Here is a 26,805-nt window from a genome sequence, read left to right on the forward strand (position 1 = left end):
GAGGCAGTCTTTTTTTCTTTTTAGGGCCGTGCCTGTGGCATATGGAGGTTCCCAGGCGAGGGATCCAATCGGAGCTGTGGCCACCGGCCTACGCCACAGCCACAGCCTCTCGGGATCCGAGCCTCGTCTGCGACGTACACCACAACTCATGGCAACGCTGGATCCTTAACCCACTGAGTGAAGCCAGGGATCGAACTGGTGTGCTCATGGATGCTAGTCAGGTTCGCTAAATGCTGGGCCACAATAGGAACTCCGAGACAGTCTTAGGTATGGGTTTTATTTGAAAGCCAAGACAGATATTAAAATAACTTTTATTTGCTTTTGTTGGAATTTTCCAATTTATGCAGATGATTGCAAATTATGATTTAGGTTTAGGAAAATATTGAGGGTAAGTGGCTGTTTACTTTCCCAGAGTGTGGAGGAGTCGAGTGGGAGGGGCTGACATTGCTGAGCTTTTCCTGCAAGGACGGATTGTCATTGCTCCTTCTCCACAGTACAAGGACTCCCCGAGGTTAGGTTGCTGGGTGTGTGTGTGTGGGGGGGGTGAGGTTTGAACCCAGTTCTGTCATCAAAGCCACACAGGCTAAGAAGCAGAAAAGGACTGGCGGAGTTCCTGTTGTGGCCCAGTGGAAACGAATCTGACTAGGAACCATGAGGTTGCGGGTTAGATCCCTGGCCTCGCTCAGTGGGTTAAGGATCCAATGTTGCCATGAACTGCAGTGTAGGTTGCTTACCTGGCTCGGATCCTGTGTGGCTGTGGCTGTGGTGTAGTAGGGCAGCAGCTGTAGCTCCAATTAGACCCCTAGACTGGGAACCTCCATATGCCGCAGGTGCAGCCCTAAAAATAAAAAAAAAAAAAGAGAGAGAAGGCAGAAAAGTGGCTCTTCTCATTCCCACACCCAAGGTGTCGCATCCTTTATTGAGTCATAATCCTTTTCCCCAAATTCGGAGTCCTGGTACTTGAGGCTCCAGGCCCAGCATTTACCTCTTTGTCCCCAAACTCCACACCCTTCAAGGTGCCTCAGTCCAGCAGGGAGGGGAGGCCGCATGGGCGCGGGGCTCCGGCCACTGCCCCTCCAGCCCCTGGTTCCTTTGGTCTGACCTCTGGACATCTGTGTCTTTCTAAAGCTTCTTCCCCGGCACTGCCTCACTGACGGACGAAAACATTCCCAAGGCCTCGTCCTTATATACACATTTCATGGAGCTTTTATAAAGCGCCTCCTTGCCCAGCTTCTCGCTTGATCCTTGTGACACCCCAGGGGAGGTAGGAGAGAGGGCTTTGTGCTCCCATTTTACGGGAGAGGAGGCCGAGCCCGCCCTCCTGACTCTCCGGGTCTCCGCGAGCATCCCGGCCTCAGCCCCAGCCGGCCCAGCAGGGCTCCTTTGTCACAGGAGCTGGCTTTGCTCTTTTTCTTTTCCCGAATCCCGGAATCCTGGTGGGTTCTACCAGGCAGACACAGGGCAAATGTGGCTGGTGATCCGTGGGTAGCGGAAGGCTGCCGTTGAAAGCCTTGTGTGGCTTTGGCAGTGCCCCTCTAGACTCGGCTGATTTCCAAGTGTATCGAGTCTGAATCCTGTCCCAGGCTTGCAGCCTTATCTGTTGACACCTGATCGTTTTCCAGGGGACGGAAGTTTGCAAACGTCTGTTTTATCCATATGGATCCATTCTGGTTTATCTTCTTTTGCCTAAATGTTAGGCATCCATCCTAGTGGGTTTCACAAATTAATATAATTTATTGTGCATCTTGGCAGTGCCACACGAACGTGTCCTGAAGGTAAAGCACTGGAGACCACAGTTCTCCTCCTCCTATTTCCCGAGTTGGCGGCAAGTAGACCGTTGTGTAAATGCGGGTGGGCCTGTGGCCTTATGTGCTCAGACCCACGGCGGCGCCTGTCACCCCTTGGCTGGTTTTGCCTTCGTGAAACGCCAGGTGGCTTTGTCTTACTCAAAACGGAGATTCCCGCAGCATCTGGACTTTCATCAAGGCCCGTTTCAGCTGCTCGTAGCTTACAAACATCACCACGTTCCAGCTTCCCAAGCGCAAAAAGGAAGGTGTGAATCTGAGAGGAAGAGACACGTGGTCAGGGGGGTGGACCCCGCGCCCCCCTCTCTGGGTGTTACAGCCCGAGGCTTTGCCCTGGCTCAGTCCCGGGCATCTTCTGAGATCGTGGGGTCTTTTTCTCCTCTATGGAAGGAACTCGGGCAGAGGTTGGAATCACAAAAGGAAACCAGCATTGTGAGCTGGGGGACGGTGGCAGACGGTTCATTCTCTCGGTTCTATCGGGTAGGGACGGTGGGGCGGGGGTTGTTCAGCAACAGGTTGAGTAACAGGTTGAGTAGCTCAGTTAAAATCACCTGACTCCACCCCACCGCAGGCCATTTCTGGGCTCATTTACAGCCTAAGTGGCTCATTTAGGGCCTGAATGCCAGCCCCGCGGGGGTCCCAGGTGACAGCAAGCTTAGCTACTCTCCAGAGAGCCTCCCTGTCCTGGGACAGCGCAGCTGGGAGCGTCCCACCTGCCCTCCTCCGCTTCGCTCTCTGCAGATCCCCTCCTGGTCCTCTCGGCTCCTGCCAGCCTGACCCTCCTGCTCCTGTGCCCGCGTCCCTCCTCCTCCCTGGTGTAACCCCCTCTCCTTGCCTGGCTCCTTGGTCTTGGCCTGTGGGGCTTGATTTGGGCACCACAACCTCCCTCCCACCAAGGCCGCTCCGTGAGGCCTCAGCCTGGGCTCCTCGCAGGGAGCGTAGCATGGGGACAACGAATTTGAACTCTAGGCTCAGACCTGGGTTCAAACCCTAGCTTGACCAGTTTCAGTTGAAGTTTTGTGAACTTGAGCTTCATCTTCCCCAGCCTCGGTTTACTGCTGTGTACCACGAGGACCAGGACGGCATCTGCCTCACGGAGGCGTCGCGAGGACGGCAGGGACCTGCAGCCCAGCACAGGCTCCCGGGGCCCCTGTCGGCAAATCCTCGGGAAGCTCCGCGCACACGGGGCCCAACCCCCCGGGGCACCGAGGGAATGTCTGCCAAGGGAAAGAACACCCGAGACAAGGGGCCACAGCTGAAGCGTGCGGGACAGGGCGGTTACAGGGGACAACTGTCGGCTGAACCGGCTCTGTGACACCATCCCAGGGTTGAGACCGTGTGTGCCTGTCGGGTCTACTCGAACCCTGGGCGCCAGACATCGGCCCTCCCTGGTGGAGGTGAGGGGGCTGCGCAGAGAGCTCAGCTTGCGGTGCCGCCTCGCTCGTGGGGGTGGCGTGCGACCTTCTGGGTTTGAGCCTGGCTCTGCTGCTCCAAGAGTCTGTGAACCTGGACAGGTCTCTCGACCTGAGTCGCGGTCCCTTCGGTAAATGCGGAGAACACGGTCCAGTCCAGGGGGCGTTGAGATAATAGCTGTGACATGCTCAGCACAGGGCCTGATGCTCGATGACTTAGGGGTACCTGCGTTACGGGGTGATGGCCTGGAGGTGGGGACTCTGGGACATGGGCGATGGGTACAGCTGACCCTTGAACCACCCGGGTTGGAACGGCGCAGGTCTTGTCTTTCGACAGTAAATGCTAAATACTACACGATCTGCAGTTGCTGGGATCTGACGAAGTGGAGGAACTGCATGCAGGGAGGGCCAGCGAGTCGTTGTTGTACGTGTGTTTTCAGCTGCCTGGGGTCCGTGCCCCTAACCTTCGTGTCGTTCAAGGTCAACCGTATAAGCTCCAGTCCTTCGCTGCCAGGAGTTTGCCCTCTAGCACGGAGGATAATTTCAACATAAAAATGCTAGAATAGGAGTTCCCGTCGTGGCGCAGTGGTTAACGAATCCGACTAGGGACCATAAAATTGCGGGTTCAGTCCCTGCCCTTGCTCAGTGGGTTAATGATCTGGCGTTGCCGTGAGCTGTGGTGTAGGTTGCAGACGCGGCTCAGATCCTGCATTGCTGTGGCTCTGGCGTAGGCCGGTGGCTACAGCTCCGATTTGACCCCTAGCCTGGGAACCTCCATATGCCGCAGGAGCGGCCCAAAGAAATAGCAAAAAGACAAAAAAAAAAAAAAAAAAGCTAGAATATATAATATAAAGTAGGAACTGGTGGAGTTCCCGTCATGGTGCAGTGGTTAACGAATCCGACTGGGAACCATGAGGTTGCGGGTTCGATCCCTGGCCATGCTCAGTGGGTTAAGGATCTGGCATTGCCATGACCTGGGGTGTAGGTCACAGATGTGGCTCAGATCCTGAGTTGCTGTGGCTCTGGTGTAGGCTGGTGGCTATAGCTCCAATTGGACCCCTAGCCTGGGAACCTCCATATGCCACGGGAGCAGCCCAAGAAATAGCAAAAAGACAAAAAGACAAAAAAAAAAAAGCTATAATAATATAAAGTAGGGAGTGGTGGAGTTCCCGTCGTGGCTCAGCTGTTAACGAACCTGACTAGCATCCATGAAGATGCAGGTTCAATCCCTGGCTTCGCTCAGTGGGTTAAGGATCTGGCATGGCTGTGGCTGTGGCATAGGCCAGCAGCTGCAGCTCTGATTCGACCCCTAGCCTGGGAACCTCCATAAGCCATGGATGTGGCCTTAAAAAGCAAAAACAAACAAAAGGGTAGGAAGCGGTAGATACCATGAAAAGGGTATCGAGGAAGCATTACATTCACAGGAAGGGAAAATTTACACCTGAGAGTGTTGGGGAGGAGGCAGCATTTGAACAAGTCTGGAAGGATGGCTACGATGTAGAGGTAGGAGAGGCATTCAGAGCTGAGGATCGGGAACAGCCAAGACAAAGAAGCAAGATCAGGGAGTTTTTGGTGCCACAGCAGGTTAAGGATCAGTATGGTTACTGCAGCGGCTGGGGTCTCTGCGGCTGCGCTGTGGATTCGATCCCTGGTCTAGCAACTTGAACACACCGCAGGTGCGGTGGGGGGTGAAAAATGAAGCAAGGAAGCATGAACACGTTGGGTCCTTGAGCTGCTGACAGTGACTCACCGTGAAGGCAGTGGGTCAGGGTTACCAACCACCTCTCTCCTCTCCCCCATCCAGCGTGGTTGCTGATGGCACTTTGACCTATGCCTGGATACCCTTCCCTCAGATAAGCCTCCCCGACTTTGCAAATCAGACTTGGTCCACTTTTTACAGTTTTTCTTTTCGGGGCCACACCTGCAGCATATGGAAGTTCCCAGGCTGGAGGTTGACTCAGAGCTATAGCTGCCGGTCTACACCACAGCCATAGCAACGCAGGGTCCGAGCCACGTCTGTGATGTACACTGCAGCTCACAGCAATGCTGGATCCCTAACTCACTGAGCGGGGCCAGGGATCGAACCTGCGTCCTCATGGATACTAGTCCGGTTCGTTTCTGCTGAGCCACGACGGGAACTCCTGGTCCACTTTTTGAGATGGACCGTGATAGGCACAGTCTAGGCGGGGACCGAGGGCGGGAGGGGGAGGCGGGCTCACCCTTTATAGAAGGCTGTGGGGCCCTCCTGGGTCACCATCTTCAGCATGCAGTCCAGAGGGTTCTGGTACTGGCCGGGGGGCGAGTTCATGTACCGGGTCTTCACCACATCCACTGGGGAGGCCACCACGGTGGCACAGAAGCCAGCTCCGAAGGCAGAGACAAAGTGGCAGGGCAGGTTGTCTGCATCGGGGGAGGGGAAGAGGAGACATCCGGCTGGGAGAGGGAGGGGCCCTTGCTTTCTGGGGGGGGTGTGTGTGTCCCTAATGTCACTGGATTCCCGGAGCATGAGGATGGGCTTTCTAAGTCTCTCGCAGCGCTCAGGGATGAGCGGTGCCAGCCCGGAGCCCAGGTCTCTGGCCTCCTGTCCCGGCTGCTTTCCTAGTCATCAGAATGATGGACCGGGTGTTGGACTGGGCGCTCTGCCTCCCCCTCCCCCTACTCCTTCTAAAGCCCAGTTGCCTGTGGGTGGTGCCCACTCCAGGGGGCCCAGGTTCCCCCCGGGCTGTGGGAGGGCTGTGGAGTCTGCCTGGAGCCCAGGGGCTCACCCGTGAGCAGGTGGTAGTCTAGCACCTTCTCCTTGATGACATCATAGGTCACCATCTCGGCACAGTTGACGATGGCGTTCCTCGTGATGTTGGGCAGAATTCCTGTCAGGGAAGGGGGGAAGAGGAAAAGTGGGCCCCCGGCTGCAAGGTCACAGGCCCCAGTTTGGGGGACGTGGTCTCAGAGGAGCCCACGTCAGGTAGATCCCACGCTTTGCTTCCGGATGTTTAAAAACACTCAGATTATCCGTGTCTGTCTTAGAGACAAAGAGGCCTTCTTGTGTGTGTTTGGGCAGCATTTTGGAGGATAACATGCAACATCTATTGAAATTAAACTATGTCTCGGAGTTCCCACTGTGGCACAATGGGATAGGAGGCGTCTCTGGAGCACCGGGATGCAGATCTGATCCCCAGCCCTGCACAGTGGGTTAAGGATCGGGTGGTGTCACAGCATAGGTCACAGTGTGGCTTGGATCTGATCCCTGGCCCAGGAACTCCATATGCTGCAGGGTGGAAAAAAGAAAGAAAGAAAGGAAAAACAATGCCTCCCGGAGACCTGGCTAGAGCCAGAAAAGGCAGCCTTTTTTTTGGAAGAAGAAGGCTGGGCTCCTGGAATAGGGACAGAATGAAACCTTGGCAGGGCTCCTGGAGCATCAAGACCAAACCCTGGTCTCAGAAGAGGGCTGGGCCCTGGGAGGGCCCACTGAAAGTAAGGCTGTGAGGAGTTCCCATCATGGCTCAGTGGAAATGAACCCGACTAATGTCCATGAAGATGCAGCTTCGATCCCTGGCTCGCTCAGTGGGTTAAGGATCTGGCATTGCCATGAGCTGTGGTGTAGGTTGCAGACTCGGCTTGGATCCTGCGTTGCTATGGCTGTGGTGTAGGCGGGCAGCTGTAGCTGCAATTCGACCCTTAGCCTGGGAACCTCCATATGCTGCAGGTTCGGCCCTAAAAAGCAAAAAAAAAAAAAAAAAAAAAAAAAAACTGATGCAGGTGGATCCCTGCTTCTGCACGATTCCTGAGCCCTGGCCCCATGTGGGAGAGACTCCAGCATGTGTTGAGGTGGTCACTACTTAGACACGTAGGGAAGCCTGCAGCTTTGCTCTGAAGCAAGCCCCCTCCTCTGGGCAGCTGCCCCCAGTGGCCTGTTCTTAGCCGGTGCTCTGCTGTCACCCCTTAGGCCTTTGCTGGGCTCGCCCCTTCCTCCCATCTCCACACACCGGGAGCCCACGGGGCCTTTGAGGTCCAGCGGTTGAACTGCTTCCCCCAGCCCGTAGCCTCTCCCGCCTCTGGCTCTGCGCCTCCACGTGAGCCCAGCACGTCCTGCCCCGTGGAACGGCTGCTCCTGGACACGTCCCATCCCCTCTGTGTCACTGTGAGAGCCACAAGGGCGGCCTCTTTTCATTTCTGTCTCCTCGCAGCCCTGCGCATGGCCAAGGGTTGGCACATTGAAGGGAACTCAGGGCAGCGTGGCAGGGATGCTGGGATGGGTAGGGTGTTGGTTTAGAATCGCAGGAGTAGACCTGCTGGGGGCTCCCCATTGCTCGGTCCCTGCCGCCAGCCCTTGGGAAGGGAAAGCGCTGCCGAAGTCCCCCAGCCTGGAGTCCGGACCTACCTTTCCACAGGCCCCGGACCCCTTCCTCCCTGGCGATGGTCCTGTAGGCATCCATCGTCCCGCTGTACTTCCTGTTGCTCCCGGGCCCGGCGTGTATGCTGGCCTGGAATCGAACCTTCACCACGTCCGTGGGCTGGGCGCAGGTCACTGCCATGGCCCCCGTGGTGCAGCCCGCCAAAATCCGGGTGGTGATGCTGGAGTCTGGAGAGGCGAGGGATGGACCATGTTCGGCTGTCCAGCATGTCCCTGGGCCTCGTGCTGTCCCTCCAGGGCCAGGGTTCCAGAGCCTCCTTGATGGAGGCCGAGGCTCCTCATGGGCGTCTGGTGCCAGCCTCCCGCGGCCCAGCTCTGCCTCTTGAGTCTGCCCTGCCCTCTGCCCTGGCCCCTGACCCACAGCCTGGATCCTGCCCCCCCGCCCTGCCCTCTGCACTCACGGTCCGCTCCCTTGGGCGTGTAGAGCTGCTTGACGGAGTCGTAGAGGCCGATGCGGATGGAGGCGAAGCTCATCTGGCGCTGCAGGCCGGCCACCAGCCCGTTGTAGGGGCTGCGGGGGCCCTCGTTGCGCACCATGGTGAGAATGGTGCCCAGCACCCCGCGGTACTGGGCGCTCCGGGCCGCCTGGTTCTCCCCCTGGATCTGAGGGACACACCCTGCAGTAAGGAGCTGAGTGGGGGTGGACGGGGCTGGACCTCAGACCAGCGTGATCGCAGGGTCGCATCCCAGTAAAAATGACAGGTTCGTGGCGTTCCTGTCCTGGCTCAGCAGTTAGCAAACCTGACTAGCATCCATGAGGACGCAGGTTCAATCCCCGGCCTCGCTCAGTGGGTTAAGGACCTGGTGTTGCTGTGAGCTATGGTGTAGTTTGCAGATGTGGCCCAGATCCTGAGATGCTGTGGCTGTGGTGTAGGCAGGTGGCTACAGATCCAATGGGACCCCTAGCCTGGGAACCTCCATATGCCATGGGTGCGGCCCTGAAAAAGACAAAAAAAAAAAAAAAAAAAAAAAAAAAAAAACCAGACTGGTGTCAGTTTCCAGCTTTTAGATGGACATGGTGTGGCATTTGATCCTTAGGGAGCATGGCAGGGCGGTGTCATTTGCTCACTGAGAATCGTCAGTGGCTTGTCCAAGCTCCCAGAGAGCTTCCTTGCGTGGACTTCACTTTATGGTTTACAGAGCAGGGCAAGGGGGGACCTGGCTCATCAAGCCAAGGAGTTAAGCTCCTTTGGTCTTGGGCGACGGTGATGGGGCGGTGGGGCGCGGGGCGACTGGGCTGCTCAGGGCCCTTCTTGAGGACCAGCAGGCAGAGGGCCCGGGGGCCCTGGTGGCGGACTCGACCCCTCCCCTCTGGGAACAGTGACCTTTGGCCAAAGGGCACCTACCTGCAGGCGGACCTTGGCCGTGTCCAGTGGGAAGGTGAGGAGGTCGGCGAAGCAGGCCGCGGTGCCCGCCCCCAGGAGCTTCACGGCCGTCGTGGGCGGCACCTCGGGAGGCTTCAGGCCCACCATGTCCCAGGGGCTCTGCCAGGTCCCCCAGGGCCCAGCGGGGAGGTTCCAGGAGAGCTGCCCGGCCTGGGCTTCCGTGCGGGGGAGGCTGCAGGAGCCGAGCCACGGAGCCCGGGCCTCTGGGACGGTTCCCCGGCTCCCGCAGCACCAGCAGGGGACTGGCCCTGCCCTGTGGATTCGACGTGTAAGAATGGGGCTTTCCTCCCGTAGCTCTCGCCATCCTCCCCCAGCCTCTGCCCAGAGCTTGGTCTACACTGGCTCTGGTTGGGACAGACCAGGTTCTGACCCTGCATCCCAGCCCCATTCTCCTTCCCCAGCAGTGAGCGGCTTGCTGGAGAGGCTGCTCCCTGAGGTGTGGGGGGCCCTGCTGTCTCATCACCTGAGGTCCTTCCACCCAAATCAACAAAATCAACACGCCTCAGGGCGCAGTTAAGCCGCTCGCTGTCTTGGGTGAAGGGTTTTTGCTCCCCCAAGTCTGCCTGAATATACTCTTATTTCTGTAAAACATAAGCTTCCTTCTTCGTCACTAAAGACGATTCTTCTGGGACGGCAGCGTGGGACCCGCAGGCTGCTGCTCTGCGGTGGTGGGAGGCGCGGTGGGGGTTGGGCCCTGGGCCCTGCTGCTGCTGGGCCTCCCCAGGGCTCAGGGGGCGGCGGCAGAGGGGTCCCGCCGCTGACCCAGCACGTGATCTTTCCTTCCTCACCCTCTGCGGGCATCTTCGCAGCCAAAGGGGATGAACTTCTCAGACAGAGGAGGGTCAGCCTTGGTGGAGGGACTGAACTCCCTCCCTGCCCCCAGGTGGGCACCGTGCCTGCCTTCATCTTGCTGCTGGTGGAGCAGGGCTGTGTTTACCGGAGGGGCCTGGCGGAGCCCTGCTTTCTTTGGGAGGCTGGCACACCTGTCCCGGGCAGCCCTGCGTTCCTGTAACCCCGGGCTGCTGGGCATCAGGCCTGTAGTGCTGACCTCTTAGTGGGTCACACCTGCTGGGACCCCAGGTCACAACACTCCCTCCCCCTGTGCGGGGATCCTGGACCCTTCAGCATTCTCACCCCTGGAGCCAGGGCCCATCTCACAGAGCTGTGAAGGGGGCAGCACGTACGCCCCCTTCTCTACAGCAACAGGAGAACTCTGGTCCTGGGGCGAGAAGCCCTGAGCTCCTTCCCTGTCTTCATGGCTTACTAATGGGTGATGAGACCGTGGGTATATCATTTAACCTCTCTTGGGTAAATGGGGATAACCTGTTGACCAGTGGGAAATTAGCTGCCAAAGGAAAAGGGTCATCACATGAGGCTTCTTTAAGGGCCACTGTCTACAACTCTGGTTCTCCCTGTGCTGTCTCTTCACCCACATGGCTCCCTGGACTCTTAGGTTTGCTGTCACCTTTCCCCAGACAAGTCTGTTGTTAAGAAGGCGCCAATGTTCTAATTCATGCTAAGGTGTGAGTGACTATCTTAATGACTAGCTATTTTACTGCCTTTATGGCTGGAAGGAAAGATACGGGATGAATCATGCTTGGCCCTTGCCCCAAAGGAGCTTATTTTCAGGAAAACAGGTATAGAATTATCCAAAGGACACCTTTTGAGTCCTGCCCCAAGGAAGGGGGTGCTTTTATTTTGATCTTTCCTAGCACAAGGTTGCACTGAACATTTTATATTTATTTAAAAAAATTTTTAAATTGAGATATAATTTACAGATAATGATTTGTGCCTTTGATGGTCACTGACCTATAATATAAAATTGTATACCGATTCTGGAATATTAGACCTGGACAGCAAATGAGGGGGAGATTTTCTGGCTGAGGACTAGCTAGAGTGCGAGTGTCATTCTGATGCTATCACTCCCCTGAGGGCCCAGGGAGGATCTGGTGACCAAGGGACCCCGCTTGCTGGGCAACAAGATCTGGGGTGCCCGCGGTGTTCTTTGTGGGGGGCCTCGATTGCCAAGGCTGCACCTGATCTAGTGAGAATGCCAGCTGGGTTGGTGGTTCTCAGGGAGGAATTACAGCGTCAGGCCTGTTTGGGTCATGTCGGTGCCGGCGGCGGCGGCGGCAAGGATGAGCTGGAAGGGAGCTGCTGGAGGCTCGGGGACCTGTGAGGTCGATGGGCTGGTGCGGCCGGGGCTGTAGCAGCCGCCTGTGCGGTGGCTGTCCTGAGCCCTGAGCCCCATGGGGGGTGGCGCAGTGGCTAGACAAGGGCTCAGGCGAGGGGGGCTCCAGACTGGCAGGGTCGGGGGAGGCCCTAGGCCAGTGCTCCCACTCTCCTGACCAGGACTCGGTGGTGGGGGGCCCTAGCAGCCGGCAGACCTTCGCCACTGGCACAGGAGACATGCAGAGAGAAGACCCCAGCTGCTCTCTATGGGGGCTCAGGGGGTTCGTCCCTGCAGGGCCTGGAGTAGCGGTGCCCCGGGGATGTCTGCTGAGCGCTTCCTGCACCGGGCACCGCACTGGGGGCTTCGCAGGCATTGACTCCTTCAACCCCGTTATAGAAAGGCTCCCGGGCAGTGGCCGTGGTTGTTCCTGCTTCATGAACAAGGGTCCCGGGCTTTGGTGGCTTCGGCTAAGGCTAACGCGACGGAGCTGGGACTGGAGCCCAGGTCTGTCTGGCACCTGTGTCTGTTCCGCTGCCCAGAGTCTCAGACTTCAGGGAGTGCTCAGGATCCCTGGAGCTGCCTGTTTACAGAGCAGATTCTTGGCCCTCAGCCCGAGGTCCCCATTCAGGTCTGAGCCGGGGCCTGGGAATCTGCGTTAGAAACAAGTCCTCCGTCTGTCGGGGCAGCCCCGAGCCCACCCTCCTGGCCAACCTCCAGGGCATCCCCGCTGAGGATGCTGTCTGAGCAGAGCTGGGGGGTCTGCCACCCCCCCTCAGGAAAGGGGTCCTCGTGGGGCAAGGGCTTTATGCTCCAGAGGCGTCCTGGGGACCCTGGGCCAGACGAAGGAGAAAGTCACATTTTATTTGTGGGGATCTGCAAAATCACAGCAGCGGCAGCCAGCAGAGCCAGGCGCAGGCGAGTCCTGGCTGAGCGACACGGGAGCTGGGACTGCAGTGCCCCCCTCAGGGCTGCCGGTCCCTCATCTCAGTCCCTAGGGGCTCTGTCCTGCGGTGGCCGGGGACCCCTGCCGGGAGGGGGCTGCGGGGTGGGGAGCGGGGTCTTACCAGTCCGGCCGGGGCGGGGGAAGCGCAGGGCCTCCTTGAGGCTCCTCAGGGCTCCACCCCAGGAGGCGGCAGCAGGGACCCGAGTGCCCTGTGCCGGCCGTCTCTGCGGCCTCTGGCTTGGCACGCCTTTTTATACTCCGCGGCTGACCTGAAACCTTACCCAGGAGAAGCTCGTTGACAGCCCGATCACTTGACTGGAGGCGAGGGGAAAGGTCAGAGCGCCAGGTCTGCCCCCGCTCCTGGACTTGGGGTTCTTGACAATCGCACCTTCTGGCTGATGACAGAGGAGCCAGCTGGGGTGATAAAGGGATAGATAGGTTGGGACCTGTCGCTTTTGAGGCCCAAGGTCAGGCCTCCCACGGGAGGCTGGGCAGGGCTCTCCCGGGCTTCCTCCTAATAACAATGTTAACTCTAGAGGTTCCTGTTGTGCGCAGTGGAAGCAAACCTGACTAGGAACCATGAGGTTGCAGGTTCTATCCCTGGCCTCGCTCAGTGGGTTGAGGATCCGGTGTTGCTGTGGCTGTGGTATAGGACGGCAGCTACAGCTCTGATTCAATCCCTGGCCTGGGAACCTCCATATGCCGAGGATGCGACCCTAAAAATACTAGTAACAAAAACCCGGTAACTCATTTCTTAGTGTCTGCTGTGTGTTCGAGACTTCACACATGTACTTCCTGTGAGGAGGGGACACTTAGGAGTCTGTTTTTTTCGCTTTTTAGGGCTGCACCCGTGGCACATGGAAGTTCCCAGGCTTAGGGGTTGAACCGGAGCTACTGCTGCCGGCCTACACCACAGCCACAGCAACGCCAGATCCTTAACCCATAGAGAGAGGCCAGGGATTGAACCTGCATCCTCATGGATACTAGTTGGGTTCGTTACCCCGAGCCACGACGGGAACTCCAAGGGGTCTTTTTGTTTTTGTTTTAAATAAAGCTTTATTGAGATGTAATTCCCATACCATACAATTTAAAGGGTACCTATCTGAAGAGTATAATTCAAAGGTTTTTAGTGTCTTCACAGTTACGCAAATATCAGTCATCACAATCAATTTTAAAACATTTGATTAGCCGCCCCCCCCCCCAGGTATCCTCCTTCACCTCAACAGTGTCACCTCCAAGCCCAGGAAATCACTCCTCTACTTTGTCTCCACAGATTTCTTTATCTCCGGCCCCCTTTTCTTGCTGCCCCACAGCATGTGGAAGTTCCCGGGCCGGTGACTGAACCCACACCACTGCTGCTGACTGGAGCTGCTACAGTGACAATGTCAGATCCTTAACCTGCTGTTCCACAAGGGAACGCCTGTTTCTATTTCTTATAGTTAAGTTCATTTGTGTCATATTTTAGATTCCACATAAAAGTGATATCATATGGTATTTGTCTTTTTCTTTGACTTCACTTACTGAGATGATCTCTAGGTCCATTCACGTTGTCGCAAATGATGTGATTTTGTTCTTTTTTATGGCTGTGTAGTATTCCATTGTATATACGTACCTCATCTGTTAATGGACTTTGAGGTTGTGTACATGCGTTGGCTATCGTGAATAGTGCTGCTCCGAACATAGGGGTGCATGTATCTTTCTGAATTGTAGTTTTGGAGGATCCATGCATTTTAATGCTTATTTTACAGAGGAGAAGGCTGAGTCTCAGGGAAGGACAGTGACTTAGCCAGGTCATACAGCTCACCTATGCGGCAGGGCCTGACCTCCAGCCTGGAAATCATCATGTACTTTGGGCCTATCTGCTGTGACCATGATTCTTCAGGAAATGACGCCTGGAGGCTTCAGCATGGACAGGACTGGAGCAAAGGGATCTGGGGAGGTGTGGGGGGCAGGGCGGGAAGGGTCTCTTGCAGCAGCCACTCTAAGCTCTGTCGGTCGGCCCTGAGGTTAATTAAGCATTGAGCACATGTGAACCTGGGAACAAGTGACTGTGGAAAGAGGAGGGAGCAGAAGGGGTCAGGGGAGGAGATGGGGAGAGAGGTGGGAGGGTGCGGGAGTTAACTGGGTGGGGCAGAGGTGGCGGCAGAGGCTGTTTCTGGACTTGGGCGCAGAGCCACGGCCGTGGCGCAAGTGGTCACACGTCCAGACACTAAGTCAAAGGTCTCCTCCTTGGACCAGGCCCTCCCTAAGGTCAGCAGAACAGGCAACTGCGTTAGCCCTATAAGGCAAGGGGCTGCTAGGGCTGCTCAGGTGGGGAGGGTTCCGGAAGTAGGTTCTTGGCTCCACTGGAAAATGGCAGCCAGGAGGTGGGGAAGGGGGACGAGGAGGAACCCAGACAAGGAGGCGGCAGGCCCTGGAGAACCCGGGAGGGCGGGAGGCTCTGCTCACGAGGGCCTGGGAGCCCTGTGAGGGCAAGGCCAGGCCTGTAGGCTTTGGCTCCCTGCCCCCCAAATCCAGCCTATGCCACAAGGTCCAAAGCAGGCTGCTATGGGCTGAGATGAGCCAGCCTCTGGGTGCTCAGAAACACCCACGTTCAGGGCTCTACGGAGGGGGTGCTCAAAGGGAAGTGGGGAGACGCCAGCTAGTTGTTGGTGACGGTGGGAACAAACATGTCCCTCGTGCCCTTAGCCTGTGCCACGTGCTCAGTGGGGTGTCTCTCAAGCCACGTCCAGCTTGGGGGAGAAGATCCTGGTAAGTAACACCTGCTGCGCAGCATCTGGGCCTTTCGACCCTCCCGGTGTGTCTGTGTCACTGGAGGCTGCTCTCAGCCTGTGCGGGAGCCACGCCTGTCCTCCCGTAGCCTCGGCCTCAGCTGACTCTGCTCAAGTTATTTACAGGAGCCGGGGCAGGGTTTAAAAGGGATTCTCCATCTGAGGCTTAACCCTCAGGCCTGTGCCCCGGCTGCCCCTCGGGAGGTTCTCTGCGGCCCTGGGGGTGGTGGGGTGGGCAGAGACCTCAGCCTTGAAAGCTTCTGGCGGGCAGGTGGCTGGTGAGCTGAGAGGGAGACACCAGGGAGGGGGAGCTGGCGGGTGAAGTGTTAGGGGTGGACGAAGAGGGACACCCTGTTCTGAGGGCATCTGACCAGTGCGGAGGGCACGTGGTTTGCCTCGGGTTCCCGCGTCACCCGTGCTCTCTGGGGCATGCCCTGCCCATCGCACGGTCAGCGGTGCGCTTTGCCTACTGACTGACTGGCTCCGGGGGTGAGGGGCTGACCTCTTCCCGGGCTCCCGCCAAGCGCAGGCGAAGCACTTTCACAAATGTCATCTTCACGACAGCCCTCGGAAGCTGGGGTTTTATGTTCGCTCTGCAGATGAGGCGACAGTCAGGCTGGAGGGGACCTAGCAGGGGAGGTGGCAGGGCCAGCCCCCTCTCTGCTCTCTCCCCGGCTGCTTGCACCCGAACGCCCTGTGGTCCCTCCCTGGGCATCCCCCGCCCCCGGACTCACAGGAAGGCCTGACTGCTCTGCCCCCGTGGTTTCCCCTGAATTCCCAGCCCTTAACTGTACCCGGGGCACAGGAGCCTTGACACGTCTGGGGGTGTCTGGTTACGTCCTAGGTACACGAATAGAGGCAAGTCGCTTCATTCAGCTTCAGTTTACCTATAAAATGGGAATTAACATATGTGGGTTATAGTGTCGTTCTGAGGACTAAGTGAAGCGACCCGAGTTTGGGGGTGCAAAGTGGGGCCCTCCATGCGAGCGCCCTTCCAACCTTCCCGCCCAACCTCTCCACACACCTCTGCCCCTTTTTTCTTTTTTTTCTTTTTTAGGGCTGCCCCGGTGGCCTATGGAAGTTTCCAGAGTAGGGCTTGAATCGGAGCTGTAGCTGCCGGCCTACACCACAGCCACAGCAGTGCCAGATCCAAGCCACATCAGCAACCTATACCACAGCTCATGGCAGCACCTGATTCTTAATCCACTGTGTGGGGCCAGGGATCGAACCCGCAACCTCCTAGTCGAGTTTGTTAACCGCTGAGCTGCGAAGGGAACTCCCTGCAGCCTAATCCTCCCCGCAGGCCTGTCTAGGGGGGTCGCTCCAACGTTTGGAGGCTGATAGTCGGTGCCAGAGCTCCCAACTCCTCCTGGTGAGATGGGGGTTCTGAGCGGCCTGTGCCAGGAGAGCCCCTCACTTTGCTGACAGACTTGAGGTGCCAGCAGAGGAAATACCAGGCGTCACCCTCATCTCTGGGGGAGTCAGGAGTCGCGTCTCCAAGCTTCTCCAAGGCTGTCAAGGCTTCTCTCTGGCTGTTGGAGCGCAGGCCCCCCCACCGCAGCCCCGGCAAAGCACTTGTGCACCGAACACAAACACCGATGGGATTTTATTCAAACACAGGCAGGGGCGCCGACCTTCACAGCTGCTGAAAACAGTAAGTTACGAGCAAGGTCAGAACTGCAGACGATCGATCGGATACCAAGTTTGAAGGGGGTCCGTCTCCCTCCCTCCTCCTTCTGATCAATTCAGCAGGGCACACGCCAGCTAGAAAGCAGCTGACGTGGGGGCGGCCCGAGCCCTCCCGCCCAGGCTCCAAGCACCACCTCTCCCCCCGCCCAGCCCGGACCCCAAGGCAAAGCGGCCCCGCGTCCGGCCGAGGACAGCGGAGGCTCTGCGACCGACGCCGCGAGGACCTGCCGGCCCTTGCTCACGGCCGAGGCGGCCACTCGGGCACAGGAACGCGGGTTCCAGCCTCTGCCTCGCCACGCACAGCCTGGCAGCGGGACCGGCTGGCCGGGGGCTCCTCGTGTCCGGGCCCTGGGGCCGCGGAGCAGGCTGGCGGTGGCTTCAGGGCTTTCTCAGCCCCGAGGGTCGCCGGCCGAGGCCGAGGGAGCTGTGCGGGCCCTCGCCTCAGTCCCCTGGGCTGCAGGGCTCTTTCCGGGAGCATCGGGAAGAAAATATCCGTGCGATCCTGTGAGTTTCCTCCTCAGGCAGGGTGGGAGGCAGTGAGTTGGGTCGGGGGCGACATGGCCTCGGGGACAGGGCTCCCTTGGTGGCCTCGCTCTTGTCCTGGAGAGAAAGGGGTCGGCAAGGTTAGCACTGTGCATGCGGCTGACACATCTTGACTCTCAGCTTCTGGTCTTTGAGCCAAGACCAGTCCCGAGCTGACCGGCTTACAAAGCCCCTTCTACCCCTGAGCGTGTGTAGCCCTGGCCGCGACCCCACAGCTTGGTACGTGGCTGCTGTGTCACAGAGAAAACCTCAGCTCAGGTGGAATAACTCAGTTATAACTCAGCTCAGAGCAGCAGAGCTAAGACGCAACCCCTGGCCAGGCTCCTTCTGCGCCTCTGGCGGAGGGCGGTACCCCCAGGATAGCCCTCTTCATGGGACTAGACGAGCCATGTGTCCCCTGAAATGTGACTGTGCCGTGTGACCCTGCCAGGGAGAAGACGCTGGTCTGCACGCCCTTGGGGACCCACGGCCCCGCTGCCCAACCTCTCCCCGTCTCGGGCTGACGGGGTCGCACTGACCCCCCTTTAAGGGGCGAGCATTTGGGTTAGGACAGCCTGGTCTCCGGGCTTCTCTATGACTCGCCCATTTGCTCATTCAACCCCCACTTTTTGCTTTTTTTGTTTTTGTCTTTTTACGGTCGCACCTCTGGCACGCGGAAGGTCCCAGGCTAGGGGTCACACCGGAACTATAGCTGCCGCCTACACCACAGCCACACCAGATCCAAACCACGGCTGTGACTTACACTGCAGCTCACAGCAATGCTGGATCCTTAACCCGAGGATCAAAGCTGCGTTCTCGTGGATGCTAGTTGGGTTCTTGGCCTGCTAAGCCACACTGGGAACTCCCCAATTCATCTCTTGTGTTCGACTTTCTCGTGCTTACTCTGTGCCAGATTCCTGCTCTGGAGCAGCTCACAGGACCCAGGAAAGCCACCCCAGGTGGACAGCTGAGAGCACGGCCCCGGGAAGAGGTGGAGGCTGAGCAGAGGAAGAGGCGGTGCTGGAAGGTCGTGGGAGTCGCCCTCACAGCCTGCAGCCTGCCCTGTGGGTGGTATTTCTTCCCAGGCCCCCAATCCCAGGGCCGTCCTGAGCTCATGGGTCCGAATCCCTAGGCGCTGAGACTCCACGTGGCGAAGACCCTAGAGACTGAGCCGACTTCCTGCCGCTTGTGACGCTGCAGCTGGAGCTGCTTCTGGGATCAGTCACGTTCAGCGGCCCCTTCTTCCCTTTGTTTCTTTATCTCCCAAGATGGGTTAAAGGGGATGGAAGTCAGGCAGCCTGGAGGGTCCCTGCCAACCTGGAAATCTTTTTTTTCTGCTTTTCAGGGCTGTACTTGTGGCACGTGGAGGTTCCCAGGCAAGGGGTCGAGTCAGAGCTGTTGCTGCTGGCCTACACCACAGCCACAGCAAGGCCAGATCCAAGCCGCGTCTGCGGCCAGATCTTTAACCCACTGAGTGAGGCCAGGGGTCAAACCCTCATCCTCATGGTTCCCAGTCAGATTCGTTTCCACTGTGCCGCGACGGGAACTCCTGGATTTTTTTTTTTTTTTAATTTTTAACATTTTTAAAAATTTGCTTTTTAGGGCAGCACCCATGGCACACAGAGGTTCCCAGGCTAGGGGTCACAGCAACACTGGATCCTTAACACACTAAGCGAGGCCAGGGATTGAACCGGCAACCTCATGGTTCCCAGTCAGATTCATTTCTGCTGCGCCACGACAGAAACGCCAAATCCAGAATTCTAAACGCCAAGGGAGTACCTACCGCCAGATGGCCCACGGGCAGGGTGGCCTGAGAGCCAAGAGCATAGCACCGCTGGGGCATACCCAGCAGAGGTGAGAACACACAGCCCATCTTCCAGGCAGGCTGAGGTTAAGAGGGGGAAAAAAATGCTGGTGTTTACAGTCCTTCTTTCTGAAATATGGGGGAGACACCTGTACCCCATGATGCCTCAGCCGGGGAGGCCAGTCACCCAGCCACTGCCTGATCCCTTCTGCCTCCAGAGTGGGCGCCCTGCAGGTCAGGGACTCAGTCTGTTGCTTGGACCCACTGGGATGGGTCCAAGACAGGAGCTTGGGAGCTGCTAGACTCGTGAGTGGGTGGGTCCAAGCCACTGGGACCAGAGGCTGAAATTAGTTGGGGAGGAGATAGCTCTTCCAGCAAATATCTCTCTCATTCATTCCAGAACCAGTGGTTGCTCAAGCTAGAAAGAAGATGGACACCAAACCTACCCAGCCATCAGAGATGAAACTTGGAGCTTGGGAGCCGAAAGAGCAAGACAGCTGGGAAGGACCGGGAAGGCTTCGCAGAAGGTGGGGCCCGAGATGGGCTGGGTTGCAGCAGGGGTGGTGGTGGGGGGAGGTCACTACACTGGAGGGAACAGCCTGAGTGCAGTCCTGCACCTGCTGGCTGGGAACCGGCACCACACCCGGCCAATAACCCAGGGGCCCTTATCTGCATGGGCCAGGCCCAGCGACTGGGCAGGGCGGAGGTGTGGCAGGACAGAACACACACTGGGCAGCATGCGGCTTTTGCTGACCTCAGTAGGGTCTGAAAAAAACAGCAATAGTAAGGTTTCTTTTCTCATCAGTGTTGCTTCCCTAAGACACAAGCTTGGAGGGGCCGGTAGAGGTGAGGCTGCCCCGAGCAGGGACGCCCAACGTGCACTAACCAGTCCTCGGAAAGTATCCCCACGTTCCTGCTGGAGCTCTGGGGGCACGAGCAGACTCCCCATGGCCTGTGGTGTGAGGAGCCTCAGCCTTCTGGTGCGGGGGCAGGAGGCGCCCACATGGCAGCATGCTCATCGGCCTGAGGGGCTGCAGGGGCCCTGGGTCCGGGGAGCAGGTGTCATACACGGAAGACGGACTGGAAACAACATAAAGGCGGAATGTGAACAAAGACGACTCGGGGGTGTTCCAGGTGGAGTCACGGCCGAGCAAAGGAGTGAGGAAGGAGTTTCCCTGCTGGGAAAGTAGTGGAGATGGGCCCGGCTGACTGCAGGTACCGAGAGCGGATCTGTGATCTGATCCAAGCCCCTGTGTTCTGGTTCCCTCCATCCAGTACCTGGATGGCGCCCCCCGAACAGACCCCAAGCTCTCAGAAGCCTGGCAGGTGCAGGCTCATCCCTGCCTCAGGGCGTCCCTGGGACCGTCTGAGAGGCGAGGAGGGGACAGAACACCAGTCTGGGGCCCTGTCCTCCTGCCCCACTCGCTCACGGCCAGGCGGGGTCTCCCTCTGGGTCTCGGTATCTTCATTATAAGTGGAGCTGAGGCCTTGTTTGCCTCTCTGCCCTTGGTCTACCGTGAAGCTGAAACACAACTCAAATGCGACCCAGGCCGTGGCCAAGCACGTCTTCTAAAGCACAGGGCTAAGCTGAAGCCAGAGCCGACGCCAGCGGCGAGCCCAAGGGGCCAGGCCAGGCCACCCTCTCCCCGCACCCAGGCCTCTGCCCTGTGGGCCCCTGGCCTGGCAGCAGGACTGAAGTCTTGTTTTTCCAGAGAAGCTCCCTTCTGTGACATGAGCACTGAGTCGGGAGCGAGAAGCAAAGCTTGGTGAGGTGCTGAAACTGAACGTGAACAGCTGCCTGGCTCCGGCTGGCGAGGTGGGGTTGCCAGCTGACCGCTGCTCCAGTGACGGGAGGCCCGGCGGCCTTTCACCCCCTTGGCCACCCGCCTGCCCGGGAGCGGCTCCCTGCGCCCTCACCCAGGCTGGCATTTGGACTTCCTTGCGCACAAGAGGGTAGCAAACTCGGCAGATACACAAAGGGGCTGGGGCGGGGGGTGAGGACAGGACACAGATGGGGGCCTAGCCTGGAGGGGCAAAGCCTGAATCTGACCACGTCACGTGGCTGTCACCACCGCCAAGCTCCCTCCTCCCTCAGCACCCCCTTTCCTTCTTCCAAGAAGGTGTCCCTGACTTGGGACCCATTCCGTGGGGGGCATGGGTCACCCCTCAGCCCTAGCCTCGGTCTCCTCACCTACACAATAAAGAGGCCTGACTCGATTAAGACCCCTCAACTGTGCGAACCCATGGCCTGCCAGTGAGAGGGCTCCTGAGGCCAGGTTCCTGAGAAGGAAGGGTTAACGTGGCCCCCCTGGAGCTCCTGGCTCCTCCCCAACTCTGGCCTCAGAGCAGTGCAGGCAACTTGAGCCCTGCACCTGCCCAGCATTCCCGTGGCCCTTCCTCACGGGGCTGCCAAGCTGCATTCTGGGCCGGGGGGGGGCGGGGGAAGGCACCAGCCCGGTCTGCGTGCTTCCCCTGACTGCTGTACACCCTTGGCCAGGGAGCTCTCTCCTCCCCAAAGCTTTGCGTGGCCCTAGAGCAGAAACCTTCTGACCTCTGGGTCTCCTCCTGGGGCTCTGCGGAGGGCTACAGCCTTGGGAGCTAAAAGAGATGAGGCCTCTTGCCCCAAAAGCGGCTGCTCAGCCACCCGTCCAGGACTACAGGTAGGTACCGTTAAGCCCATTTTTCAGATAAAGGAAGGGACGCACGGGAGAGCTGGGGAGCTTGCCCGGGTTACACAGCTAGACGGGGCCAAAGCTCAGCTCTGAACTTGGGCTGTCTGGATTCAGAGACCGCACCTGCTAGGAGCAGTGGGGTTACAGGCACAGATTCAGTCTGTGGCCTCCCCAGGCCTGGTTCAGCACTGCGGGGGCCCGCAACAGAGCCAGGGCAAGAAACCCGCTTTGCCGACTCGGCTCCCACTCCGGGCCTCGACCGGGGGCTCTGAAACGCCATGGTCGGGTGGCGTGGAGGTAAGAGCCCAAGGGTGGGATGGGGCTGTGCGGCTCGGGGTTCTCAAGGGGATGCTTGGGCCTGGCCTCTGCTCCGACCCCCTGCCTCCGACACGCACGCAAGCCTCGTGAGCAAGGGGCCAGGTCCTGGCGTGCGGCTGCCCCAGGGGCTCAGAGGGCAGCTCCTTCTCGGCAATTCTGACTCTTCTCCTGTCCAGACTACCTTAGTCCAGGCTGTGCACCCCAGCTCTGACCTCTCTCACAGTTTGCACCCCCCAGTTACCAAATTCCGTTGATTCTCTGGGAGGTTTCGTTTCTCCAAATCCAGTCTGCAAAGCCTTTTCCTCATCTTTGCTGAACTCTATTCAAGCCATTTCACGTGGCTCTGTCTTCCTTTCTCTGTACTCACTGTCTTTTTATTTTTTATTTTTGATCTTCTAGGGCCATACCTACAGCATATGGAAGTTCCCGGCTAGGGGTCAAACTGGAGCTACGGTTGCTGGCCTACACCACTGCCACAGCAACAGAGGATCCAAGTCGCATCTGTGACCCACACAACAGCTCCCAGCCCACTGAGCGAGGCCAGGGATCGAACCCGCATCCTCATGGATACTAGTTGGAATCATTTCTGCTGTGCAAAATGGGAACTTCCTTATTGTCTTTTTAAAGTGTTCTTCTATTTAGTCATGTCAGCTCTACAGCTCCTGAAGCGCTAGTGCTGGGGCTCCAGGAAAGTCTCCAGACTGCACTATGGAATGGTAAGATACAACTGTTCAAAAAAACCTTCTTGGAATCCTAAATTCAAAGTTTGGAGAAAAACCCTTTATCTATGTTTTATTTAATTACTAATATAGGCTAATGTCACTGGAGAGAGTGACTGGTTTGGTGGCCAGTGCCTCTCCAGGAACTGGGAGCTCCTGGAAGACAGGGCCCAGGGCACCAGTTCAGCTCTCGAAGCAGGAGAGGCACGTGGTGAGCTGGTGGAGCTCAAGTGCAAAGCCGACTCCCCCAGGGACCTACCTCAGGACCGTGGCTTTGTAATTTGCTGAAAGGTGTACATTTCAAGTTTGAGACTGGAACGACTTTCCCTGTGTCTGGCTTGTCGTCAGGCCCGCCGAGGGCTCTCCTAGTCACAGTAAATTACTGGGGGGTTCTGAGTGGAGAAGTCACATGATTCGTTTGATGACTGACTTAACACCTTAAAAACTTACCAGGATACTGTATGGGGAGTGAACGGACTGCCAGGGAACAGAAGCCGAGAGGCAAGTTAGGAGGCTCTGGCAACAATCCAGGCAAGAGAATGACGACAGTTATACCAGGTAATAGTGGGAGTGGGGAGCAGTGGTCAGATTTGGGTTGAAAGGTAGAACTCCCAGAGTTTCCTGGTGGCCTGGGCGTCAAGGCATCAGGGAAGCCGGCTTCCAAGGGGCACGGCCCGAACAACTAATCGAGGACAGAGTATCCACTGAGTGAGATAATAAGGGGAAGACTGGGGACAGAATCTGGAGCGGAGCTGGGAGGTGCTGAGTGTGAGTGACCAGACCGCCCGCGGAGGCGCTGCGGCGGCGGCTGGACCTGGGAGCTTAGGGTTCAGAGGCCATGTCTGGGCGAAGAGAACCACTAGGAGTCTGCAGCGTAGAGAGGGGGTTTCGAGCCTTGAGATCAGACGGGCTCCTCTAGAAAGTAAGTGTAAACAGTGAAGCTAGAAGACCACACCCCGTCACCCCTACATTAACAGGCAGGGGAACTGCAGGAGAACCGGCAGAGCAGGCTGAGTGGCAGCAGCCACAAGGGAGGAGAAGCACGAGGCACTGAGGCTGCAGAAGGAAGTGGAGAAAACGCTGGAAGGACAGATCAACCGTGCCCCCCGCTGCCAAGAGGCCAGGCTGAATAACTGGCTTAGGAATTTGGAGGGTTTTTTGATTTTGACAATCTGGAAGCGCCCCTCCCTCTGCTGCAGGTAAAGTGGGTAAAAGTCGGATCACAGCTGCCCGGTTCACAGGGGTGGTCTCACCAGCCGCAGCACGGAGCCGGCAGGGCAGGGAAAGCGCGAGCAGGAGCGAGACTAGTTAGAGGCCGTCCTGGGGGAGGTGACTGGGACTGGGTAACGACTGGTGAGAAGTGACAGGTGACATTCGGGGGACAGAAGTAACGGGCCTTGTTAATGGACTGGCTGTTGGTTTCGGGGAGATGGAGGAGGAGGGGGGAGCCCGGCACAGATGCTCTGGCGGGAATAACTACCACGGTGGCTGGGTTTACTGAGCTGGGTTTACTGGGCTAGGGAGTGGACGCGTAGCGGGGTCCGTGACAGAAGATGACAAGCTCAAGTTTGTCACACAGCGAGGAAAAGACTTCTAGGATGCAGTCAAATCCACGTGTGTCTGCAGCATGGCAGAGAAATTAGGTTGGAGAGGAAGATTTGAGTCAGCAAACTATAAATAACTGAAGTAATTGGAGTGGTTAAGATTCTCCCAAAGAATGGAGTTCCATCGTAGTGCAGCGGAAACGAATCCAACTAGGAACCATGAGGTTGTGGGTTCGAACCCTGGCCTCACTCAGTGGGTTAAGGGTCCAGCGTTGCTGTAAGCTGTGGTGTAGGTGGCAGATGCAGTTCGGATCTGGAGTGGCTGTGGCTGCAGCGGCTGCAGCTCTGATTAGACTCCTAGCCTGGGAACCTCCATATGCTGCAGGTGTGCCCTCCACCCCCGCAAAAAGCAGAAGATACAAGTCAGGAGAGAACAAGATGTATCGATAGTGCTGTCTCATCCTCTACCTCCCTTTTAGGGAAGTTGGTAACAATAGTTTGCCCCAGGCAGCTAAACAGAATTAGAAGTAACTATGAATTAAATCCTGAAGCCCTCAGGGAAGAGGCACTTTATCACCGGAAAGAGAAGGCAGAGGCAGCAGAACTTGATGGACTCGTTAAGTAATTGCAAATATGCCACTAGGCCTACGATCCTCCTTCCTCTGCTTCGTGAAGGGGTGACACCATAAGACCAGTCATGAGGAAGGAGGGCTGGGAGCCGCCCCCACGCCCCCTCTGTGACACCTGGTGCTCTAGGGTACAAATCACGCCCCCTCTGTGACACCTGGTGCTCTAGGGTACAAATCACGCCCCCTCTGACACCTGGTGCTCTAGGGTACAAATCACGCCCCCTCTGTGACACCTGGTGCTCTAGGGTACAAGCATTCTGAGGCCCGGATAACACCGCGTGACAGATGACAGATTCAGAAAGATCAGAAGACTTGACCAAGGTCACACAGAGACGTGTATCCACGATACTGCGGGGGGGGGGGGGAACACTGGTTTCACATGTGCGGACAGTGGAGACTGGCTGGGAGGGTTCTAGGCTCAGGGGCCTCTTTTTGATGTGGGTGAAGGCTTCGGCTCCCCTGAGATCTTTGGGGAAGCCAGGGTAACCGGCCCTCACTTACCAGCCTGCTCCTATTTCAGGCATGGGGCGCGTGCCCTGGCCCTGAAGCGAGTGAGCTGCAGTACAGAGCTTGTCCTGGGACACTGGCTGAGCTGAGCCCAGCAGCCTCTCACAATGCTCGCCTTGAGCCTTCAGGGCCTTAGGAAGACGGAATCCTCAAGTTGGGGGTAAAAGGCAGGCCTCCTGCCCTGCCCTGTCTACCTCTCACTTTGAACTGCTGATTGTGCCTGAAATATAACCGAAAACAGGAGACAGGAAACACGCGTCCATCACACAGCGGAACCCTATCGCCCCTCCAATCCCACCCACTCCAGTACCTGTCTTCCCAGCCTCTTCTGTCGGCCTGCATGCCACAGGCTGTTTCTGTTTTCTCAGAAGGATGTGGATCTCATGCCCTCTCCAACCGAGGACTGTTCTTTTTATTCTCCCTCCCTCGCCTGAACCTTCTCCACGGGTCACTGCAGTGGCGTACAGAAAGCAGCAGCCTTTCTCATATAAAAGCCCAAACCAAAACCCTGCCCTTATCTCAGATGCTACTCCACTCACCACCCTATACTGCTGCTCCACAGTCACAGCCAAAGCTATAGAAGTTGATGTCTCCATTTCATCACCATTCAATCCTTCTACAAAGTTAAATTACATACGATTTTGTGATTTCATTGTGTAACGTACCAAATGCGTAACATGTGTAAACTATGAAGCATGATAAAAATGAACATGTGTAAACCCACGCCCCAGCCCGAGAAATAAAACCTAGTTCCTATGTGTGCTTCCTCCCCCATCCCAGCCCTGCCTTCACAACCATGAACGGTGTAGGAAAACTTGAAAACCAAAGAGAAAACTTTAAAAGCAGCCAAAGAATAAAGGTCATACTGCATTTGGGGCGACAACAAGAATGAGGGCTGCTTCTCATCAGAAACGGCAGAAGGCGGTAAAATGTGGAGTGATGGTTCTAAAATGCTAAACACTCAGGTTGGGGTTCTTTTTTTTTTTTTTTTGGTCTTTTTGCCTTTTCTAGGGCCACTCCTGCGGCACATGGAGGGTCCCAGGCTAGGGGTTGAATCGGAGCTGTAGCCACCGGCCTACGCCAGAGCCACAGCAACGCGGGATCCGAGCCGCGTCTGCGACCCACACCACAGCTCACGGCAACGCCGGATCCTTAACCCACTGAGCGAGACAGGGATTGAACCTGCAACCTCATGGTTCCTAGTCAGATTCGTTAACCACTGCGCCACGACGGGAACTCCAAGTTAGGATTCTTAAGCGAAAAAAAATATCTTTGAAAAAAAAACAGTGGAGTTTTGCTGTGGGCAAGAGAGAAAAAAGGCTGCAAAGTGTATGAGACGTCTCTTCTCCAAACCAGCTTTGCCCTTGAAGTCAACACTCTTATTTCTCCCTCTCCCACGCTTTGTATCCTACACTTAAAATATCGACGATAATAAATGTCCCCCCCCAACCAGGGAGCTGGCACTTCATGAAGGCAGAAACACAAAAGCCGGAACAGTGGT

The 26,805-nt window shown here is 57.3% G+C and overlaps 2 protein-coding genes and 2 long non-coding RNA genes across 32 annotated transcripts in view; 1 reads left to right on the top strand and 3 right to left on the bottom strand.

Annotated features, from left to right (window-relative positions):
* Positions 1-878: 878 nt before the first annotated feature.
* Positions 879-12,355, bottom strand: UCP3 (uncoupling protein 3). Of its 3 annotated transcripts, none has more exons than XM_084974584.1 (7): positions 12,251-12,355; positions 8,975-9,266; positions 8,030-8,231; positions 7,596-7,796; positions 5,983-6,084; positions 5,437-5,617; positions 879-3,742 (listed from the first exon to the last, which is right to left on the bottom strand). In XM_084974584.1, the coding sequence occupies exons 2-7, from the start codon at positions 9,098-9,100 to the stop codon at positions 3,568-3,570; spliced, it is 987 nt and encodes a 328-aa protein (XP_084830710.1). In that variant the 5' UTR covers positions 9,101-9,266; positions 12,251-12,355; the 3' UTR covers positions 879-3,567.
* LOC146399719 (uncharacterized) lies at positions 10,675-16,545 on the bottom strand. Of its 2 annotated transcripts, none has more exons than XR_014814619.1 (5): positions 16,355-16,545; positions 15,695-15,787; positions 15,403-15,493; positions 12,411-12,543; positions 10,675-11,766 (listed from the first exon to the last, which is right to left on the bottom strand). It is a non-coding gene; the product is annotated as an uncharacterized LOC146399719 (long non-coding RNA). The 2 variants fall into 2 exon arrangements; XR_014814618.1 differs by having other exon boundaries at positions 16,318-16,545.
* On the top strand, positions 16,418-26,060 carry LOC146399720 (uncharacterized). 8 transcript variants are annotated; one of them, XR_014814622.1, is made up of 12 exons: positions 16,418-16,554; positions 18,025-18,175; positions 18,714-18,965; positions 19,316-19,442; positions 20,050-20,130; positions 20,438-21,575; positions 21,702-21,884; positions 22,548-22,621; positions 23,078-23,182; positions 23,602-23,823; positions 25,043-25,118; positions 25,318-26,060. It is a non-coding gene; the product is annotated as an uncharacterized LOC146399720 (long non-coding RNA). The 8 variants fall into 8 exon arrangements; XR_014814623.1 differs by lacking the exons at positions 16,418-16,554; positions 18,025-18,175; positions 18,714-18,965; ... (1 more) ...; positions 20,050-20,130; positions 21,702-21,884 and having other exon boundaries at positions 21,430-21,575; positions 22,533-22,621; XR_014814624.1 differs by lacking the exons at positions 16,418-16,554; positions 18,025-18,175; positions 18,714-18,965; ... (2 more) ...; positions 21,702-21,884; positions 25,043-25,118 and having other exon boundaries at positions 21,430-21,575; positions 22,533-22,621.
* Positions 16,490-26,805, bottom strand: part of C2CD3 (C2 domain containing 3 centriole elongation regulator) — a 119,001-nt gene continuing 108,685 nt past the window's right edge. For 17 of the 19 annotated variants that reach the window (XR_014814559.1, XR_014814562.1, XR_014814564.1 and 14 more), the window contains one exon: positions 16,490-17,189. Coding sequence is in view for 5 of the 19 variants with exons in the window: in XM_084975141.1 (XP_084831267.1) it covers positions 17,031-17,189 (159 nt within the window). In the remaining 14 variants the exon portion in view is untranslated. Of the gene's footprint in view, positions 17,190-19,801; positions 19,996-26,805 lie in introns of all 19 variants that reach the window. The other 2 variants (XR_014814551.1, XR_014814558.1) reach the window with 1 other exon arrangement.

The sequence above is a fragment of the Sus scrofa genome, chromosome 9, assembly GCF_054392235.1.
Source record: "Sus scrofa isolate SSC_HxYL_T2T_F1_AM1 chromosome 9, Sscrofa_HxYL_maternal_Yorkshire_Landrace_v2.0, whole genome shotgun sequence".
Lineage (NCBI taxonomy): Eukaryota > Metazoa > Chordata > Mammalia > Artiodactyla > Suidae > Sus > Sus scrofa.

Bases quoted from the DNA above. Each gene is read 5' to 3' on its own strand.
- UCP3 (XM_084974583.1), bottom strand. From the start codon at position 9,100: ATGGTGGGCCTGAAGCCTCCCGAGGTGCCGCCCACGACGGCCGTGAAG. The intron at 7,797-8,029 runs GTGAGTGCAGAG...TCGCCTCTCCAG, and splicing joins CACGCCCAAGGGAGCGGACC to ACTCCAGCATCACCACCCGG. The intron at 5,618-5,982 runs GTGAGCCCCTGG...CCCCCGATGCAG, and splicing joins AGACTACCACCTGCTCACGG to ACAACCTGCCCTGCCACTTT.